The following is a 22,643-nucleotide window of genomic DNA, read 5'->3' on the forward strand; positions in this document are numbered from 1 at the left end:
AAATTTATTGTCGTGAACAAGTCACAAAAGTCGGTGCTTTGCAGCAGCATCATATACAAACATACATATTATAATCATCTTACGACATTACTATAAATAAATAAATAATAGTGCATAAAAAGTAAGGCAGTGTCTTTGGTTCATTGATTATTCAAAAATCTGATGGCAATGGGGAAGAAGCTCTTCTTGTGCCATTCAGCATCTCCCTGTGGCCAAGGAGGACTCAAAGATCATTGCCAATGCCTCAACTATCTTTTCCCTCCCTTCCTAGAGTAACCTGGGTTATATCATGTCCATTCCCAGGGAATTATCAATTTTGATGTTTTTAAGAACATCCAACACTTTCTTAATCACAACATTGTCCAGCACACAAGCCTTTTCTATTCTGACCTCACCCTGATCAAGGTCCTTTTTTCTGGTGAATACTGAAGCAAATTATTCATTTTGGATCTCCCCAATAACCTCTGCATCCAGGTACATGTTGCCTCCTTTATCCTTGAGTAGCCCCACCTTCATTCACGTGGTCCCTCACATACACATAGAACACCTTGGGGTTCTCCTTAATCCCACCGGCCAAGTTGTTCTCGTACCCCTTTGACCTCTGCTAAGTCCTTTCCTGGCTACCATATAATTCTCATGAGCTGTTCCTGTTTCCTGCTTCCTAAATCTATTGAATGCTTCTTTCTTTCTCTTAACAAGCTGGCTCACCTGTTTTGTCAACCACGTTCCCTTTTCCTACCCTTTTTCCCTGTCCCAATGGGACAAACCTATCCTGAACTCAACACAAGTGGTCCCTAAACTTCCTCCACATTCATTCTGTTCTTTCACCCTTGAACATCTGTTTCCAATTTACTCTCCCTAGTCCCTGCCTCATCCTATTTTAATTAGCTTAGTCCTTCCCCAAATAAACACCTCCCCATTTTATCTGCTTTTATCCTTGACCATAAGTATGCTAATACTCAGGGAGTTGTGTTCACTCTCACCAAAATACTCCCCCACCGAGAGGTCCTCCACCTGACCAGGTTCATTACTCATTATTAGATCCAGTATAAGTTCAAGATACTTCCACAGAGGGTGCTTCTTAATTGTGATCTTTTCACCTAGGCCCTGTCGACTATTTTGGTTAACAAAAAGGGCAACATTGCACCCACTCACTCCCTTTATCCAGTTATTTAATCCAGATTAAATATACTTACATGTTATCTCATAAAAAGCAATTTACTATCCTTTCCATTCAAAGTCATGCCATCCCACCATCATAAACCTTGGTGCCTCTCCAGCTCTCTTAATAATCTCCTAAATCCGAGAGATTTACGCAGGAACAGGGACTTGGGCCTATCATATCTACGCTGACCATTTAGATAAGAGTGAATCCAAATCTTTTAATGAGACCAAGAAATTGGAAAGAATAGTACAAACAGCGCCAAACTCCCTCAGTTAAATAAGAAAGTGTGCAGATGCTGTGATTGTAGTTTACACAAAAATGCTGGAAAATTCATGCAATGTTCATACACAACCAATGTTTTAGGCTTGAACCCTTCATCAAGGTATGAGCAAAAAACAGACAGGCACCTGAATAAAATGGTGGGTGGGGAGAGAGGAAGGGGAAGGAGCACAGGCAAGTCTTCAATGGATATGGGTGGGAGGGAAGAAGAGAAAAAAGCTGAGAAGTAATGGGGGGGGATTTAGCTCACTGAATGGAGTGGGAAAGGGAGGAGAGCTGGAGAAAAGGAAAGAGGAGGGGAGTGGCTAAATGGAAACTGGAGAACTCAAATCTTAATATCATCTGGTTGAAGAGTGCCCAAATAGTATGTTAGGTGTTGCTCCTCCAATTTGTGGGTGGCCTTGGTTTGGCAGTGCATGAGGACAGGCATGCTGGCATGGGAGTGCAATGCAAAATCAAAATGGTTGGCCATGGGAAGCTCCCTGCCATTTGTCATGGACTGAGCGAATATCTCAGCAAAAACAATCTCCCAGTCTGGGTCCAGCCTCTTGAATGCAGAGGAGACCACAATGAGAGCACCAGATGCAGTAGATGACCCCCGCAGATTCACAAGTGAAGTGTTGCTTCTCTTGAAAGGACTGTTTAGGACCCTGAATGGTGGTGAGGGAGGAGATGTGGGTGGAAGAGTGGCACTTTCTGCAGTCACAGGGGTTGGAACCAATGAATGGGAAGGGATGAATGAGTGAAAGAGAAATAGAGGGAGCAGTCCGTATGGAAGGCAGAGTGGGGAGGAGAGGGTAAGATCATGTTGTAGGTGACAAAAATTGTAGAGGATAATATGTTGCATATAAAGGCTGGAGGGGTACTAGGTGAGGACAAGGAGAATCCTGTCCTTGTTACGTCTAGGAGCAGAGGGGCTGTTCATTTCCTGTCATTTCTTACCTACAGCTTCCCAAACTTGCTTGCATTGCTTGGATCTACTTCCTACCCAAGATCCACAAACCCAATTGTCCCAGTAGACCCATTGTTTCTTCAGGCTCCTGTATCATCTTACCTTGACGCCACATTTTTCCCTGGTTGAATCACTCCCTACAATATCATTCACAATACCTCACATGCCGTCCATACTTCAACAACTTCCAATTCCCTGATCTTGACTGCCTCATTTTCATAATGGATTCCATGATAGAGTGCCATCATATTGAAAGTCTCAAGACCCTTTGTTTCTTTCTCAACAACTGACCCAACCAGACCCCTCCACTACCAACCTCCCCTGCCTGGCAGGGCTTGTTCTCACCCTCAATAACTTCTCCTTTGACTCATCCCACTCTCTCCAAGTCAAAGGGATAGACATGGATACCTGCATGTGTCCCAGCTATGTCTGCCTTTTTTTTTGGTTATGTGGAGCAATCCATGCTACAAGCCTACACGGGCAAGGCCCCTCAACACTTCCTCTGCTACACTGACAACTGCATTGGTGCAGCCTCATGCACCCGTGATGAGTAAGTCAACTTTATTCACATAGCTGCCAACATTCAGCCTGACCTCAAATTCACTCAGTCCATCTCTGGCAACACTCTCCCCTTTCTCACTCTCTCTCCATCTCGGGAGACAAACTTTATTCATACTTTTTCTTCAAGCCTACCAACTCCCACAATTACCTCGACTACATCTCTTCACATCCTGTACCCTGTGAGGGTACCCTGTGAGGATTCTATTCCTTTCTCCCAATGCCTCCACCTCCATCACTTCTACTCCCAGGATGAGGTCTTCCATTCCAGATCATTCAAGATGCCCTCCTCCAAAAAACCATGGCTTCCCCTCTACCATCATCAGTTCAGCCCCATCAGCTTCAAGAAGTATCAATGACAGATTCTCCTTGTCTTCACCTACCACTCCACCAGCCTCTAAATGCAGCATATTAGCTTCCACAATTTCCATCACCCACATAATCCTGCCACCCATCTTGCTCTCATTTTCCTCTCCGCCTTCCGCAAGGATCACTCGCTCTGTGACTCCCTCTTCCACTCCTGCCTTCCCAGTAATCACCCCCTAGTCATACAGGAAGTACCATATTTATACCTCCCACCTTACCATCATTCGGGGGCCAAAACAGTCCTTCCCAGTGAAGCAACACTTCATTTATGAATCTGTGGGGGTCATGTACTGCATTCAGTGCTCCCGTTGTGGCCTTCTCTACAGCGGAGACTGGACGCAAACTGGCAGATTGCTTGGTTGAGCACCTTTGCTCTGTCTGCTGCTGTGGCCCACCATTTCAGTTCCATGCCTGATTCGTGCTAACGTGTCTGTCCATGGCCTTATGCACTGCCAAACCACCTCAAATTGGAAGAGCGACATCTACTATTCTGTTTGGGCACTCTCCAACTGGATGGCATTCTCTGATTTCCATTAAGCCATTTCCCTGTCTCCCTCTCCTCCATCTTCTCCATCTTCTGTTTCTTTTCCTCCAGACTATCACCCCCTTCCCTCTCCATTCAGAGAGTTTTCCCCTCCCTTTATCACTTCTCAGCTTTTTCTCTCGTGTCCTCCCACCCATATGACCTCTTGTCTGTGCGTCTGTCCTCCTCACCCTGCCTCTCCCCCCACTGTTTTATTCAAGTGCCTTTTGCACATTCCTTGGTTATGTATCTTTATCTTTGCTACATAAAGAACCCAGCATGGCTTGCTGATGTTCTGCAACATTTTCGTGTAAAGTACTCCCTCAGTACCACACCTGTGTATCTGCCAGTTTTTTCCACTCAAAGTCAAAGTCTGGAACTCGTTTCCATGAAAACTAGATTCTGGAGTTCAATTGGAGTTGTTCTATTGTAGGATACTTGACGTGCAACACAGTTCACCATATCCTTATTATGAGCTAGAGAATGCTGACACATTTGGGTGGCGAATGCACTTTCTTTGCAAGCTCATACAAGACACATGTTTGATGGTTGGTGCAAAACCATTGAGTTGAATGGACTATTTCTGTGCTGTTTAACTCAGTTTTCTTGATTGCCACCTGTCAGTCATCTGACAGCAGCAGTTTTTATTTTGTTTCTTGCCTGTCATTTTCAAATGCCGATTTGTACAAAGTTTACACATGTGGAAAATACAGTTTTAAAGATCATGTAGTACAACTTTAAATATTCCTTTTTCAGCATTTGTCACTGCATTTTATCAAATTCCAGTGATGGGAATGAAGAGCATGCAGATAAACATCTCCTCATGCACTTTGACCGAAGATGATCTTCCAATGGCAACCACTTGTTTTAAGATTCTGCATCTTCCAGAGTACACCAGTCCAGCATCACTTAAAACAAAACTGGTGAGAGCTATCACTGCCAAAAAATCATTTCAAATGGCATGAACCTCACCAGCAGAAGAAATTTCAGATTTTAACAGAACAGACATCACTAACTTCATCCTGTCCACTACGAGACTAGAATTAGATAAAATAGGGGAAAAGATACCTGAACACATATTATATAAATGGGACGAAAAATTGGTACAACATAGAACTTCTCCAGTATTACACCATCTCCTCAATATATGGAAGAAGATTCATGTAGAAAGAAATAAAACAAATTATCAAATACCAAAACTAATATTGACGCAAAATAAGCTACTCCCTTTTACAATAGACAACCTTTCCTTTAGAAAATGGGAAAAAAAGGGATTAAAAGAATAGAAAATTGTTTTTCAGGAAGTAGATTCTTATCCTTTGAACAAATGAGAGATAAGTACAATATAACTGGAGATACAGCGCTGGCATATTACCAACTGAGATCCTACTTGAAAGATAAATTAGGAAGCAATTTGAGTTTACCAGAGGGAAGTAACCTTGAATATGTGATTACAGATACAATGTTAATCAAAAGATTTATAACAAATATGTATATTAAACTGCAAGAAAAGGAGAATGAGGAAACAAATGGTAAAACTAAACAAAAATGGGAACAAGATTTAAATATAAAGATAAAAAAGGAAACATGGGAGAAATTATGTTCTGGAACGATGAGAAATACAATAAATACGAGACTGCGTATGATACAATATAATTGGTTACACAGACTATACATTACACCGCAAAAGTTAAATAAATGGGACCCAACAGTATCTGATAGATGTTTTCGATGTAAAAAAGAAAGGGGAACCACAATTCATGCAATCTGGACATGTGAGAGAGTAGAAAAATTTTGGGATGATCTCAATCAGATATTAAATAAAATAACAGAAAACAATATACCAAAGAATCCAGAGATCTTTCTCCTAAGTAACATAAAAAATAAAGAATTTGGAATTGACTTGGAAGATGCACAAAAAAGATTTGTTAAGATAGCCCTAGCCGTAGCAAAAAAATGTATTATGTCAACCTGGAAATTGGAAGATAATTTGAAAATACAACAATGGTATATAGAAATGAATAAATGTATTCCATTAGAAAAAATAACATATATTTTAAGAAATAATATTGAAATATTCGAACAAGTATGGGAGCCTTACATTAAATACAATAGCGAAAACCTACCGGGGACAAACATTACCTAAGTTGATGGAAGGAGAAGGAAAGAAAAGAATGGACTCTGTAGAATTTCTGGTGTATTTTTGTTGAATGACAACATTGTCTGACTGAATTAATGCAACCTAGATTGTATACCTAAAATGGATGAGAGGGGGGGGGGGTGGGGGGGTGGCTTGGGAGGAGGGAGGGGGGGGGAGAAAAAGTCACTGTAAATGTGTGAAAAATAAAAAGTGTATAACATGGCTATTGTGATTTATGGTGTGAAAAATAAAAAATTTAAAAAAAAACAAAAAAAAACTTCATCCTGTCCACTCATCACTTACATCAGATACACCTACATCAGATAATTGGACTGGGGGGGCATGGCAAGATGGCGTAGAGTCTAGACCACAGAGATAATCTTTTACCAAGGGCATAATTTAACTTTCGTCCCAATTGATTTTATAACCTGATATTTCACTATATTCTTTCAATATTGTATACCAAGAACATAAAGAATTTAGAGGATGTCATATAAACCAAAACATCATCAGAAAATAAATTAATCATATGTTCCTCGCTACTAACTTTTATACCCTTAATATTAGTATCTTGTCTTATTAACTCTGCTGAAGCAAACAAAACTGGAATAAAGAATGTCATTGTCTATTTGATCTAGTCAATAAAAAAGCCAAAAAAAATTGCCCATTAGTTACAACTCTAGCAGAGGAATTTTTATATAAAGTTTTAACCAAGTTAATGAATATAGATCCAAAACCAAATTTTTCTAACACCTTAAAAAAATAATTCCATTCTAATATATCAAAAGCCTTCTCAGCATCTAAAGGTAGTTCCATCGCCAATTCACCCTTCTTTTGAGATGCATTTATTAAACTAATTAATCTAGCAATGTTATCTGCAGAATGAAATTTTTAACAAAGCTAGATTGATCCAAATGGATTAAATCCCATAGATATTTTGCCAATCGATTTGCTAAAACTTTAGCTATAATTTTACAATCAACATTTAGTAATGATATTGGTGTGTAAGATTCATCTTTTAATAAATCTCTACTTTTCTTGGGTATAACAGTTATAATTGTATTTGAGAAAGACTCTGGTAAAGAATGGATTTCCGTTGTCTGTTTCAACGCCTCCATAAAAGGAGGTATTAATAAATCTCTAAATTTCTTATAAAATTCCAGCCAAAAACCATTCTCCCCTGGAGACTTACCATTTTGTAAAGAATTAAGAGCATTAGTAATTTCCCTCACTGTAAATGGGACATCTAAATCTTTCTGATCTTGGCAATTTAAAGTAAGAAGATTAATTTCAGATAAAAGTTATAAATCTTTGTCATCATTATCTGAGTGAGATGCATATAACTTAAAATAAAAATCTTTAAAGGAAGAATTTATTTCTTGAGGTTTATAAGTAATCTTCTTAGAATTCCTTTTAATAGCATTAATAATCCATAAAGTTTGTTCAGCCTTCAATTGCCAAAACAATTTGCACCCTTTCCCCCAATTCATAATACTTTTGTTTAGTTTTCTCAATTAATTTTTTTCAGTTCTATAAGTTTGCATTGAGTTATATAATTTCTTCTTTATTAAATCTTTTTTTTCTTTAGATGTGTTTCTCTGCAAATCTTTTTCTAAATTTTCCATTTCTTTTTCCAACTTATCTAATTCTTTAACATGAAAAAACACACAAATGCTGGAGAAATTCAGGACAAACATTGCCTTTATGTAGCAAAGGGAAAGATACACCCTTGATGAGAGGCTCAAGCCCGAAAAGTTGGTGATGTATCTTTCCCTTTGCTACATAAAGGCACTGTTTGAACTTGCTGAGTTTCTCCAGCATTTGTGTGTTTTTTCACTTAACCACGGTGTCAACAGAATCCGGTGTTTTACCTCTAATTCTTTAACATAGTTCTTTTTAAATTTTTAACTGAATAACATTATTTGACCTCTTAAGTAAGCTTTCAAACCATTCCGTAAAATAAATTTATTATCCATTGAATTAGAATTAATATCTAAACATTCCTGAATTACACCATTACAAAGATCAACCCTTTTTAACAATAAGAATTAAATCTCCATCTATAAGATGATTTTGGAATTTGATGTACATGACATCAAAAGAGGTGAATGATCTGATAAAATCCTAGCCTTATATTCTGTATGCATAACTCTTCCTTGTAACTGTGTTGACATTAAAGACATATATATTCTCGACTAAGAGTCATGTCTATAAGAATAAAATGAATATGTTTTTATTTCAGATTTAACCTTGGCCAAATAGCTACCAAATTCCAATCTTTCATCAAAGTCAAAATTCTTTTAGCTGTTCTTGTCTTGGTGACCAACTTTTGTGACTTATCCAAAATAAGATCTAAAAAACAATTAAAATCACCTCCAATTAAGACATTTTCATATGCTTCGGCAAGATACAAAATAATCATGAATACATTTCTCACATCTACATTGTGTGCATAAATATTCATAACTGTCCATATCTATGAATAAATTTGGCAATGTGTTGAAACAAACCTCCCAGCAGGGTCTGTAACTATGGATTGTATCTTAATGATACCTTCTTATTGATCAAATTGCCAACCTCTCTTGCTTTAGAATTAAACAAAGAAGCTACCATGACCTACCCATTCTCTTTTTAGTTTTTAATGTTCTTTTTCAGTTAAATGTGTCTCTTGTAAAAAAAACAATATCAACCCTCATTTTTTTAATATAAGCCAAATTTTCTTCCTCTTAATTTTTTTATTAAGCTGATTTACCTTATAACTTACAAAATTTAATACATAAATGACAACCATAAGTCAAAAAACTAAAGAACTCTTGCCACCCATCCTGCTGGACCCCCACTCCATACAAATTTTCAAATGTATTCAATATCTCCAAAAAAAATAAGAAAAAAAGAAAACCCCCCTTTTAAAAAAAACTCCAGAAAGTACTGATTTTTTTTAAAGTACTATTTTCCCCTACTGTATGGGAAGTGGCCTTTGCCACAAAATGGCACATGGCTACAGAAGTAAAAGACAAAAAGTCTACCCCCCTTCCCAGACAGAATATACATAGCTTTAATTATGTAATTAATTCATGTCTAAAGAGCTTCTTCGAGATCCTTATTCACTTGATTATCAATCTCGACCAATTCTTGATGTTTTTACATCTGTTCTACATCTGGCATCTTCTCAGCTTGACACGACAAAACTTGTCAAGTCAGCTGACTCTGACTTTGAGTTCGATTTTGTTTAAGGTTCGCAAAAGAATTAGCAAATTCCAAGGCCTCATCTTCATCAGTAAAAAACCGTGATTGATTTTCTCCAGAAAACATTTTTAAGTATGGCTGGGTATCGAAAAGAGAATTTATATCCCTTTTTCCAAAGAACTGATTTTGCAGGATTAAATTCTTTTCTTCTTTTAACAATTGACATACTTAAGTCCACAGAAAAGAATACCTTATTGTTTCTCACTATTTTTTGAAAATTTTATTTATTAGTATCTTGCATACACTTCAAACTAACTTGTAATATCATTACATAATACATAATAAATTTTTAATTTTCACCCGCCACCTCCCACCATCCCTAAGCCCTACAGATAGAAGAATAAGATAGAAAAAAAGAAAGAATGTATTCATTGTAATAATTTTGACCACATTAATAATACCATAATACATTTCGTGATGAAAGTGCTATCTATATTCATAAATCTCATATATGGCTCCCAAATTTGACAAAATTTATCATAATCGTTTCTCATAAGTAATTTTTTTCTAACGGGAAACAAAATTTTATTTCATTAAAACCATTCTTCTAATTTTACATTGATTTCCAATTTCCACATTTTAGCTACACACTTTCTCGCTATTGCTGTTGCTCGACTCAAAAATCTCTTTTTATATTTTTCTAGCTCCAACTTAATGTCTTCATCATGTACATTAAAAAAAATTCTTGGATCTAATTTAACTTTCACTTTTAATACCTTCTCTAATATAACACACAATTCTTTCCAGAAATCCAGAAACCTTTTCACACAACCATAATGAATGCAAGAAATTACCAAACACTTTTTTACATCTAAAACAATGAGTAGAAAAAATTTAGATTATTTACTCAACTAATAGGGTGTGTAATGCATTTGATGTAAAAAAATTATATTGAACTATTTGATATCTAGCATTGATTGTATTAGTTATACTATTTCTACACAGTTTCATCCATATTTCTTCTTGAATTTGTATATTTTGAATCCTGTTCCCACTTCAATTTAGTTTTATACAAATCTTTCTTTTCCTTTATTTCTTGTAACTTATTATACATAGTAGTTATAAATCTTTGAATAATAAAGGTATCTGTTATAACATATTCAAATTGACTATGCTCTGGAAGTCTCAAGTCCATTCCTATTTTCTTCTTTAAATATCATCGTAATTGATAATATGCAAATATTGTATTTGTAATATCCCATATTTCTCCTTTAATTGATCAAATTTCATAAAAATTGTTCCTCTAAAAAAAGTCTCGAATTTTCTGTATACTTTTCATACCAATTGTCAAATAAAGAATTATTCCTTGTAAACGGAAGAAGTTGATTTTGTCTTAAAGTCAATTCCTCATACTTCTTTCTACATGTATCCCATTCCAAATTTGAAACAAATGTTTTAAAATTAGTATTTTTTTTCTACCTTTAAAAATCTAATAGTTCCATTTATACAATATTTGGTCTGGACTTTCTTCACCTATATTATTCATCTCAATATCGACCCAAGATGTTTTTACTTCCTTTTGATACCAAGAAGACAAAAATCTCAATTGAGCTGCCTTATAATAACTTTTAACATTTGGTAATCTCCAACCTCCTTGATCTTTTTTCCATGTCAATTTTTCCATACTTAATCTTGCTGATTCTCCTCTCCATAGAAACTCCCTATTATTCTTGCTTACTCTTCTAAAAAAAACATTTCAGGCACCTGAATTGGTAATGTTTGAAATAAGTATTGAATTCTATGAAGAATATTCATTTTAACGCAATTCACCCACCCTATTAATGTTATGGGTAATTCCTTCCACCTTTTAAAATCTTGCTCCAATCTTTTTAAAAGGGGTAAATAATTCAATTTTTACAAATTATTCAATTGCTTTACTATTATCCCCAAATATTTAACCCCCTCACTTTTCCATTTAAGGTTTACTAATGTTTTACATTGTGTATAATTTGCATTAACCATCGGCATCATTTATCTACATTAACCTTATATCTTGAAACTAATGCATATTCTGTTAATCTTTCATTTAGTCTATTCAATAAAGTTTCAAGTTTAGTCAAATATGCTATAACATCATCTGCAAAAAGACTAATTATATGAACTTTTTCTCCTATCTCAAAACCTGTAATTTCCTCATCCCCTTGAATCACTTCAGCCAATACAAATAAGAATGGTGAAAGTGGGCAACCCTGCCTGAAAGACCATTTACTACTGCTTTTGCCTTTGGTTCATTATACAGTGCTTTTATTCCTTTTATAAATATCTCAGGAAACCCAAACCTATAATACCTTAAATAAAAAGTCCCATTCTAATCTATCAAATGCTTTTTTCTGCATCTAAAGTAACTGCTACCGCTGGAACTTTACTTTTTTGAGCTACATTTATCAAACTTAAAAATATCACTCTATTATCTGGTGCCTTTCTTTTTGTAATAAACCCTGTCTAGTCCATATTAATCAATTTTGGAAGTATCTTAACCAAACAATTAACCCACAATTTGGATACAATTCTATAATCTACATTTAACAAAGATATTGGTCTATATGAAGCTGTTTGTAATGAATCTTTCCCCTTTTTTGGTATTATCATTATTAATGCCATCTTAAAGAATTCTGGTATATCATTTACTTCTCTTATTTGATCTAATATCTCTTTAAGAATTGGCACCAACATTTCCTTAAATTCCTTATAAAATTTACTTTTACAGTAAGCCATCTTTTCCTAGCACTTTATAATTTGGCAATGTTTTCAGAACCTCATATATCTCAGCTTCTATAAAGGAATTAGATAATTCTTTCCTCTCCTCTGCACACAAATTTGGTCATTGAATTTGTTGCAAATATTGATTTATTTTAATTTCATCTTCGTTTAATTCAGACTTACATAACTTTTCATAAAATTCTCTAAAAATTTAATTGATTTACTTTGACTTAGAAACCATCTATCATTGCTACTATAGTCCTAGATACCTGTTCTTTCTTTAACTGCCATGCCAACACCTTATGTGCTCTTTCTCCCAGTTCATAATACCTTTGTTTAGTTGGCAAAATGTCTCTTTCAACTCTATATATTTGTATCGTATTAACCTTATCCTTATTGTTCCCATTCATTTTTTTCCTATCCTCATTTGGACTAATTTGTATTGTTTTCTCTAAATCAGTTATTTTCGTTTCTAATTGATTTACTTCCTTTAAATAGTCCTTTTTAATTGTGCCTTATAACTAATCATTTGTCTTCATAAATATGCCCTTAAAGTATCCCATATAACAAATTTATTCTTTACATAATCTTTATTATTTTCCATTAAAAACTTGATTTGTTTTCATACAAAATCACAAAAATCTATCCTTTTCAACAATACATTTAATTTTCACCTATATCCACTAATATTTTAGATGCTATTAACAATAACAAAGGGGAATGGTCTGACATAGTATGTACCAAATATTCCACCTGTTGTACTCTAGATTGAACTTGAGCTGCCAATAAAAACATGTCAATTCATGAATGTCTTATGTCAGAAAGAATAAAATGAATAATCTCTATCATTCATATGCATTTTCTTCCAAATATCGATCAATTCCATATCTACCATTAATTCTTTTATTTCTTTAGTCACTTTACTATCTCCTATGTATTTTCCCAATCTATCCATTTTCAAATTTAATGTCAAATTAATATCTCCTCCCATCAAAATTTTACCATTGGCATTTGACAGTTTCATAAAAACATCTTGCATAAATGTACTATCTTCTACATTAGGAGCATATAAATTCAACAAGGTCCAACTTCCTGAGTATATTTGGCCATAACTCACCTTCCTGCTATGTCCTCTTCTACATTTACAATTTTACTGGTAGATTTTTATTTATCAATATTGCAACTCCTCGCGCCTTTGATTAAATGCCATTACTTTACCTACCCAATTTCTTTGTAATTTATCTAATTCCTTCTCCACTAAATGTGTTCCTTGTAAAAAGCTATATCTATACTCTTTTTTTTTTCCATAAATACCTTATTTTTTTACATTTTATTTGATTTTGTATCCCATTAAATTTAAAACTCATAATCTTTCCAATCATTTTCAATCAAGTTTGGTGCCTACTCATCCAGCCTTTATCCTCCATATCCCCCTTTAACATAACAAAGGCATTATTCTTCATTAGATCTATTACACCAATAAATGTGGGGAAAATAGAAAAGTTAAGAAACAAGAATATTATAGAATTCCCCAAAAAAGGCGCACGCAAAAAAAATACCCTTTTTATCGCCTTTATTTATAGGAGTGGTAGTCCAGCCTACACCCACACACATGATTCGGTGGCAGCCAGCAAACATTCCCTTTGCACCCCCCCCAAATCTTTTACTAACTAGCCTCTGCATACATCTTGCCAGTTACTTAACTACCTATTAATATTGTATTAACTCCCTACCCTTATAATTTATAAAGAAAAGTCAAATAAACATAAAATCTTCCAGTTTTACCATCAAACCAAACAGTATACCTTTTTCGCCCCTTACTTCCCATCTTAGCAGGCAAAGATTCAGCAAAATCTTTGGCTTCATCAGGATCTAAAAAAAAATTATGCTTATCATCAAGGAAAATTTTCAATACAGCAGGATATCTCAAAACAAATGCATATCCCTTCTTCCACAAAACATTTTTAACTACATTAAATTCCTTTCTCTTTTTCAACAGTTCAAAACTTATATCCGGGTAAAATATCTTGTTTGAATTGTAGATCATTGAGTCTTGTCTTGCCTTCACTTGCTTTTCTGCTAGTTCCAACACTTTCTCTCTCATCAAAGGTGGGTAGGGTCTGCATGCAGAAATTAACATGGGACTATAGTCTGGATGGATTGAGATTACCAGATTTCAAAAACTATTGGGCAGCCCAGTTGAGATGGATTGCCTCGCTCTTTGACGGAGGAGGTACACCATCTTGGGCCCAAATTGGTCTGCACACAGTGAGTGAGGAAGTAGCAGAAGAATTTATTTATAAATGGAATGCCAAATGGTTATCGGGCAAAAAGGACAACTTGCTAAAACACACTATATGTGTGGAACAAGATTAACCATTGATCAGAGGTGAGGTTGTTCCCAAAATGTGCCCAACTTAGAATAACCTAATGCCATTGACTAGTGACAACAAGATCCTAGACACCTGGTGCCAAAGGGGGATCAAGTGTATCAAGGACTGTTATGAGCAGGGGAAGCTCATTTCATTAGAGCAGTTAAGAATGAAATATGATTTATCAAATAGAACATTCTTTTGCTACTTTCAGTTAAGATCTTTCTTGAGGGAAAAATTGGGTCCAACCATGACCCTACCAAAGTGCAGTGACATGGAGACTCTGATTCAAAGAGGGAACACAAAAAAGTTTATTTCAGCAATGTATTCCCTGTTCCAAGCGGAGGGGCCAAAACTGGGGCTTCATAGGTCAAGGGAGAGATGGGAGCTGGACTTAGGTGTTAGATGAACAGTGCTGGTTAGATCTATGTTGTGATAACTTGACCACAATAATGAACTCATGATATAGATTGTTACAGTATAACTTTCTTCACCAACTATATCTCACGCTGCAGAAATTTCAAACCAATATTTCAGGTGTGGCCTGCTTAATCAGTATTTATTAATTTCGGCAATGCTTTGCCAATTTATTTTCCAAGGCTTTGGTAAGAATTTTAGTCCACATTCAGTAATGAGAGGGGTCTATAAGAAGGTGGTTTCAGTGGGTCCCATGTTTTTGGAATCACATAATGATGGCTGTTGAAAAAGATCCTGGAGGATTATGGGTCTCCATCGCCTGATCCACAATCTCCATCAAGAGGGGGATCAAAAGATCCTTAAATTCCCTTTAGAATTCTCCCCCAGAGACTTGCCTGCTTGCAGTACACCTAATGCTTATTCTATCTCTTTTATTGTAAAGGGGACATTCAGCCCCTCTTGCTCTTCTGGCCCTAAATTTGTCAGTTCAAATTTTGACAGGAAATCATCTATTTTTACTGATTTTCCCCTTGGCTCTGTTCTATATAACTTCATAAAACTGCCAGAAAGTATCATTAATTTCCTTCAGCTTTTATGAAATCCTGCCATTCCCCTTTTTGTATTGCATTGATTGTTCTCGAAGCCTGTTCTGCCCTCAGCTGCAGGAGAGAACTTTAAAGGCCCTTTCCCCTGGCTCATACAATTCTGCTTTGACCTTAAAATGGTCTTCTCTATTCTATAGGTTTGTAGTGTATTATACCTGAGCTTCTTATTTGATAATTCTCTATTTTTTTCCTCTGAGCCTGTTCTTTGAAAATCCTTTTCTAGTCCAGTATTCTCATGTTCCAATGTTCCACTTCTCTCAAATATTCTCTCATAAATGTTTTAGTATATCCAATTATCTGCTGTCTCAAATATGCCTTTAAGGTGTTCAAAAGAGGAATTTATCTGCAGTAGAGGTACAGTTAGTTTCGCAGAACATGTCTATCTGAGTTTGAACAAAGCTACAAAACTCCAGTTTCTTCAACGGTAATGGGTTAAAGCAACTATATTCCATCTCTTGTTTATCTGGCATTATAATTGAAAATGTCAAGGAGGAGTGATCTGACAAAAATCTCGCTGTGTACTTGGTTTCCATGATCCTTTCATCTACTTGGGCTGATGCCAAAAATAAATCTCTTCTGGTATAGGAGTCATGTTGCTTCGAGTAGAAGGAATAATCCCTCTCCTTTGGATGCTACTTTCTCCATGCATCTATTAAATTCAGCTCCTTCATAAAGGCCAATGTTCGGGGAGTCACGTGATGGAGTAGTTGCCGGTCAGGGAATTCCAGCCCTCTCCCGAAAAGTTTAAAAAAAACACAAAAAGCACAAAGGTACAAGATTAAAATTTATAATAAAGTAAAAATAAAGGTGAGAAGAAAATGGCAGCGAAGAGAGAAAAGTTGAAAACAATGGGAAGAAAAGAGGAAGAAAGAATGTTGGAAGAAGGTGAAGGCCTTACCTGTCCGAAGAGGCCCACCGTGGAGAGAGAAGACCGCTCCCGCAGGTCAGTGGAAGTCCCGGGCTCGGGACTACAAAAATGGCTCGCAGAGCCGAGTAAAGTGCGCAACCGCGCATGAAAAAAAACACACTGACGGGAGGGGGAACAGCTGCGGAGTCGATCTCCACAGCTGAGAGAGACACCTGCAGCACAGCAGCAGGTGCAGAACACAGACAATAACGACAACAAGAAAGAAGAGGGTAAAAAGAAAACAAGGAAACAACAGATGGTCAATCCAGAGGAAGAAGAAGAAGAAGAACAGAAAGAAGTGGAAGAAGAAGAGAAAGGCAAGACAATGGATGTATCTTTTTTTTTAAGAATATATGGAATCAGTGAAAGAATGGCAATTACAAGAATTTAATGAGATAAAAAGAAGAATTAAGAATGTAGAAGAAAAAATGAATAAAATGGAAATGACCATATCAGAGATAGGAAAAAGAGTGGAAAATATGGAAGAGCGAGAAATAATTGTAGAAATGGAAGTAGAGGACTTAAAAGAGAAATTAGAAGAATCTAATAAAAAAGTTAAAGAGGCACAGGAGCTGTTAGCTCAGAAGATAGATATAATAGAAAACTATAATAGAAGAAATAATATAAAGATAGTGGGCCTTAAGGAAGATGAAGAAGGCAAGAATATGAGAGAATTTATAAAAAATTGGATCCCCAGGGTCCTAGGAAGACCAGAACTACAGGAAGAAATGGAAATAGAGAGGGCATATAGAACATAAGCCCTGAAACCACAACCGCAGCAAAAACCAAGATCCATTTTAGTAAAATTCTTAAGATATACAACAAGAGAAAATATATTGGAGAAAGCAATGAAGAAAGTAAGAGAAGACAAAAAGCCACTGGAATACAAAGGTCAAAAAAAAATTTTCTATCCAGACATAAGTTTTGAACTCCTGAAGAAGAGGAAGGAGTTCAATACAGCAAAAACGATCTTATGGAAAAAAGGATATAAATTTATGTTAAAGTACCCAGCGGTACTTAAAATAGTTATTCCAGGGCAACAAAACAGACTATTCTCGGATCCAGAGGAAGCAAGGAAATTTGCAGAACAACTACAAAACAAACAAAGAGATGAAGACATGTAATGAGAGTAAAAATGACCACGAACTTAGGTGGTAATTATGTGTGTAAAGAGGTATATGTGTGTATATATATAGTGTGTATACATGAATGTATCCATATTTAGAGGAAAATATATAGAGTGTAGACAAGAATTAATAAGGGAGGGAAAGGGAATAGAGGGAAAAAGGAGGGAATTAAAAGAGTGACCTTTGTTACATATGAAAATTGAAATCTTTTCTGGGGGGGGCTGGGTCGGGAGGAGTTACGGTCACTACAAAATCAGTTGACTTTTGCGAGTGAATTCGCAAATCCAAATGGAGAGGGGAGATGTGGTTGCCCGACAAGGGATAAAGGGCAACTCAGGAGGGGGAGGGGAGAATGGGGTTAAAGAAGTTTTAAATAGGAGAATAAGGAAAATGTTTGATGTTTTAGAAATGTTGTCTTATAAAGTGTTCAAAACAAGAAAGCAGAAATGGATAAGAAGGAAAGGTGATGATGGAGAAACGGAAAGGGAAGATAAACAAAGTATGAAATGGCTACGCTGAACTATATGACTTTAAATATTAATGGAATACATAACCAAATTAAAAGGAAGAAACTGCTAAATTTACTGAAAAAAGAAAAAAATGATATAGCATTTGTGCAAGAAACACATTTAACTGAATTGGAGCACAAGAAATTAAAGAGAGATTGGGTAGGACATGTAACAGCAGCATCGTACAATTCAAAAGCAAGAGGAGTAGCTATATTAATTAGTAAAAATATGCCAATTAAAATAGAAGAGGAAATAATAGATCCAGCAGGGAGATATGTAATGATAAAATGTCAGATATATTTGGAGTTTTGGAATCTACTCAATGTATATTCACCTAACGAAGAAGATCAAAAGTTCATGCAAGATATTTTTTTGAAGATAGCAGATACGCAAGGGAACATATTAATAGGAGGGGATTTCAACCTGAATTTGGATTCAAATATGGACAAAACTGGGAAAAAAATTAACAGAAAGAACAAAGTAACCAAATTTATAATTAAATCATTGGAAGAAATGCAACTTTTGGATATATGGAGGAAACAACACCCAAATGAAAAGGAATATTCATATTACTCGGGTTGACATAAAACATACTCAAGAATAGACCTATTTTTGTTATCAGCTCGTATGCAAGATAGACTAAGAAAAACAGAATATAAAGCTAGAATATTATCGGACCATTCACCCTTGATATTGACAGTAGAGTTAGAGGACATCCCTCCAAGAATGTATAGATGGAGATTAAACTCCATGCTACTTAAAAGGCAGGATTTTAGAGAATTCATTGAAAGACAAATTAAAATGTATTTTGAAATAAATACAGAATCAGTGAAAGATAAGTTCATACTATGGGATGCAATGAAAGCGTTCATTAGAGGGCAAATAATAAGTTATGTAACCAAGATGAAGAAGGACTATAATCAGGAAACAGAGCAGTTGGAAAGGGAAATAGTAAATATAGAAAAAGAATTAGCAATGAAGGAAGATACAACTAAAAGAAGAGAATTGGCAGATAAAAAAATAAAATATTAAACATTACAAACTTATAAGGTGGAGAAGAACATAATGAAGACAAAACAGAAATATTATGAATTAGGGGAAAAAACGCACAAAATTCTAGCATGGCAACTTAAGACAGAACAAGCTAAGAAAATGGTATTGGCATCAAGGAAAAAAGACAAACAAATCACATATAATCCAACGGAGATCAAGGAAAACTTTAGAGAATTCTATGAACAATTATACCAAACTGAAAACGAAGGGAAAGAAGGGAAAATAGATGAATTTTAAACCAAAATTGAACTACCAAAATTACAAATAGAGGAACAAAATAAATTAACAGAACCATTTGAAATAGTAGAAATACAAGAGATAATAAAAAAATTACCAAATAATAAAACACCAGGAGAGGATGGATTCCCAATAGAATTCTATAAAACATTTAAAGATTTATTAATTCCTCCCCTCCTGGAAGTAATCAACCAGATTGATAAAACACAAAGCTTACCAGACTCATGTAAAACAGCAATAATTACAGTAATACTAAAGCAAGGGAAAGATCCACTCGCACCAGCGTCATATAGACCAATATCATTACTTAACACAGATTATAAGATAATAGCTAAACTATTAGCAAACAGATTAGCAGAGTATGTACCTAAAATGGTAAATCTAGACCAAACTGGATTTATTAAAAAAAGATGCACAACAGACAATGTTTGTAAATTTATTAACTTAATTCATGCAGTAGAAGGGAGTAAAGCGCCAACAGTAGCAGTTGCTTTAGACGCAAAGAAGGCATTTGACAGAGTAGAATGGAATTATTTATTCAAAGTATTGCAAAAATTTAGTTTACCAGAGAAGTATATTAATTGGATTAAAGCATTATATAAGGGGCCATTGGCAAAAGTGACAGTAAATGGATATATATCAAAGCAATTTAACTTAAGCAGGTCAACACGGCAGGGATGCTCACTATCACCCTTATTGTTTGCGTTAGCTATAGAACCATTAGCAGAATTGATAAGAACAGAAAATAATATAAAAGGGATAAAAATAAAAGACAAGGAATATAAAATAAGTTTATTTGCGGATGATGTTATAGTATACTTAACAGAACCAGAACTATCAATAAAAGAATTATATAAGAAATTGAAGGAATATGGAGGTGTCAGGTTACAAGATTAACGTAAATAAAAGTGAAGCAATGCCAATGAATAATGCGGATTTCTCAAAATTTAAGAAGGAATCACCATTCAGATGGTAAATGCAAGCAATAAGATACCTAGGTATACAAATAAATAAAAATCTCGGCCATCTATATAAACTCAATTATTATCCACCAATGAAAAATTTACAGGACGATTTAGAGCATTGGAAAGATTTACCATTAACACTAATAGGAAGGATAAACTGTATTAAAATGAACATTTTCCCAAGGATATTATACCTATTTCAGGCATTGCCAATACACTTGACAGAGAAATTCTTCAAGGAGTTAAAGAAAATAATAAGGAAATTTTTATGGAAAGGGGGGAAACCGAGGATAGCACTAGATAAATTAACAGAATGGTATAAACAAGGAGGCTTACAACTGTCAAACTTAAAAAATTATTATAGAGCCGCAAAATTAAGATACCTATCAGATTTTTATCAAACAAGGGAAAAGCCAGATTGGACTAGATTAGAATTAGATAAAATAGGGGAAAAGATACCTGAACACATATTATATAAATGGGATGAAAAATTGGTACAACAATTACATTGTGAGAGATGGGAAAATTGACCTAAAATTATGAACATGGAAGAAACTAAAGTTCATCAGTAAAATGGCTGAAACCAGTTCAAACAGGATAAGTTTGGGGCTTAGGATGCAGGAAAGCAGAGTCAGCACGATTAACATAAGAATCTTCTATCCTTTGTGACAAGACCATAGGACTAAGATAAGGAATGGTAAGGTACAATAGAATGTAGGAAGTTGAGGTAGTCTGGATCAGATAAGGGTCTCCTAGCCCTGGACAGAAGTACCAAGTCATACATTTCTAATTAGCTAACCATACACAGATTTATACATATGAAATTAGCCAACCCTAGATAGAATGAGTCAACTCTGCATATCAAGAGACTGTAGCCCAGAGAATCAGGAAGGTGTGAATAAGGACAATGACATGATGGGACACCCACAGGATACCCCCTGGTCCTCCAAGTGTACTGAAACTGCACGTAGGCAGGAAGAATTACCTATGCCAAACCCATCCAGGGGGCAGAAGAATGTAAGGGGGAGGGCATTCTGATACTGAAATTGACTGTATAAAAGTTGGGTGAGCCCCAGTATGTGGGTGTATTCCCAGGGTAAGGGGAAGCACCCAACTTTGCATTGTTGTAGTAATAAATGTTCTTTGTTCTCAATTTTTGTCTCGAGCAATTTCTTTAAAGGTACTTTAATTCCTAACAAATGGGGGCTCGTCCGGGATCACACTCCCTCCACTGACAGAGTACCCCGACGACGAGAGTAGGTGCACCCCGGCTGATTCAGCTGGACTCACGGGCGACGGGTGGCTGGTCAGTGGAAGAAGCGAGTGATATCCGAGAAGAGGCATTGAGAACAAACGGCGGAAGGACGCGCGCTAGAGCAGTACTGCCAGAACTCGGTAAGAGTATTTTACTTGTTCCTAAGTATGGGAATAGCGGGCAGTAGAGATGAGAGTCCTGACACAGGACGTGACCACCAGATAGCTACGTACAGCCCGCTTGGGATGATGTTATCTGAGTGGGGCACAGGAAAGACCCGCGGTAAAGACAAACTAGCGGGCAGTAGAGATGAGAGTCCTGACACAGGACGTGACCACCAGATAGCTACGTACAGCCCGCTTGGGATGATGTTATCTGAGTGGGGCACAGGAAAGACCCGCGGTAAAGACAAACTGACGACGGTCAGGTATTGTTGTAATGAATGGGTGGGATACCCGGTTAAAGGGAGCTCCGTGTACTGGCCAAAATTCGGATCCGAGAATGAATGGATGTGTGAAGTTTGAACTTATGGCTCTATCAAAACCAGCCAGACAATGTTGAGAGCAGGGAATATGCAGCCTGCTGGCTCAAGGGATCCATTGAACAGCTGGTTTTGAATGAGAAAGAATTCAGGAATAAGAGAGAGGAGGAACCTCTTGTCCCTGAACCACAGGGTTGGGATGTGTTACATTCCCTCCCTCCACCTTATGTTCCTCCTATGCCGGCTCCTATCTTTCCTTCCCCTCCTATTGCCTACCCTTCTGCACCTTCCCCACCTCCCCCACCACTAGAGAAGAGAGAAGAGAGCAGGAGTGGTATGATAACTTGCTCACAAAGCACTCGATTACCACCTCTGTTGGCAGGAGAGAGAGGTAACTTTAATTCAGAACAGCGTGAGACTCTTCAGGAAGAAAGGGCAGAACCCTTTGATTCATTTCCCAGGGAGCAGGAACCCAGACCTAATAAGCCAGAAACCAATTGGATGAGACCACTGCGGGAAGTTCCCATGAGAGAGGGTCTCGGTTTCGTAAATGTGCCCCTGACCAGTACTGAAGTGTGTAACTTTAAGAAAGAGCTGACCTCCCTGATAGAAGATCCCCAGGGATGTGCCGAACAGTTAGACCAATTTTTGGGACCAAATATATATACAATATGGGGGTCTCGACATAGAATCCCCAGCAGGGGAACAATTGGTACTAACAGGTTTTGTTACCAACTCAGCCCCAGACATTAAGAGAAAATTACAAAAGACAGAAAATTGGCATGA

The 22,643-nt window shown here is 36.2% G+C and overlaps 1 protein-coding gene across 2 annotated transcripts in view; it reads left to right on the top strand.

Annotated features, from left to right (window-relative positions):
* Window positions 1–5,299, top strand: part of LOC138757800 (probable E3 ubiquitin-protein ligase HERC6) — an 88,781-nt gene extending 83,482 nt beyond the window's left edge. The window contains exon 24 of one of the 2 annotated variants that reach the window (XM_069925721.1): window positions 4,630–5,299. In XM_069925721.1, coding sequence (XP_069781822.1) covers window positions 4,630–4,808 — 179 coding nt within the window. In that variant the 3' untranslated portion in view covers window positions 4,809–5,299. Of the gene's footprint in view, window positions 1–4,599 lie in introns of both variants that reach the window. The other variant, XM_069925720.1, reaches the window with a different exon arrangement.
* The last annotated feature ends 17,344 nt before the right edge of the window (window positions 5,300–22,643 follow it).

This window comes from Narcine bancroftii, chromosome 3 (assembly GCF_036971445.1).
Source record: "Narcine bancroftii isolate sNarBan1 chromosome 3, sNarBan1.hap1, whole genome shotgun sequence".
NCBI classification, from domain to species: domain Eukaryota; kingdom Metazoa; phylum Chordata; class Chondrichthyes; order Torpediniformes; family Narcinidae; genus Narcine; species Narcine bancroftii.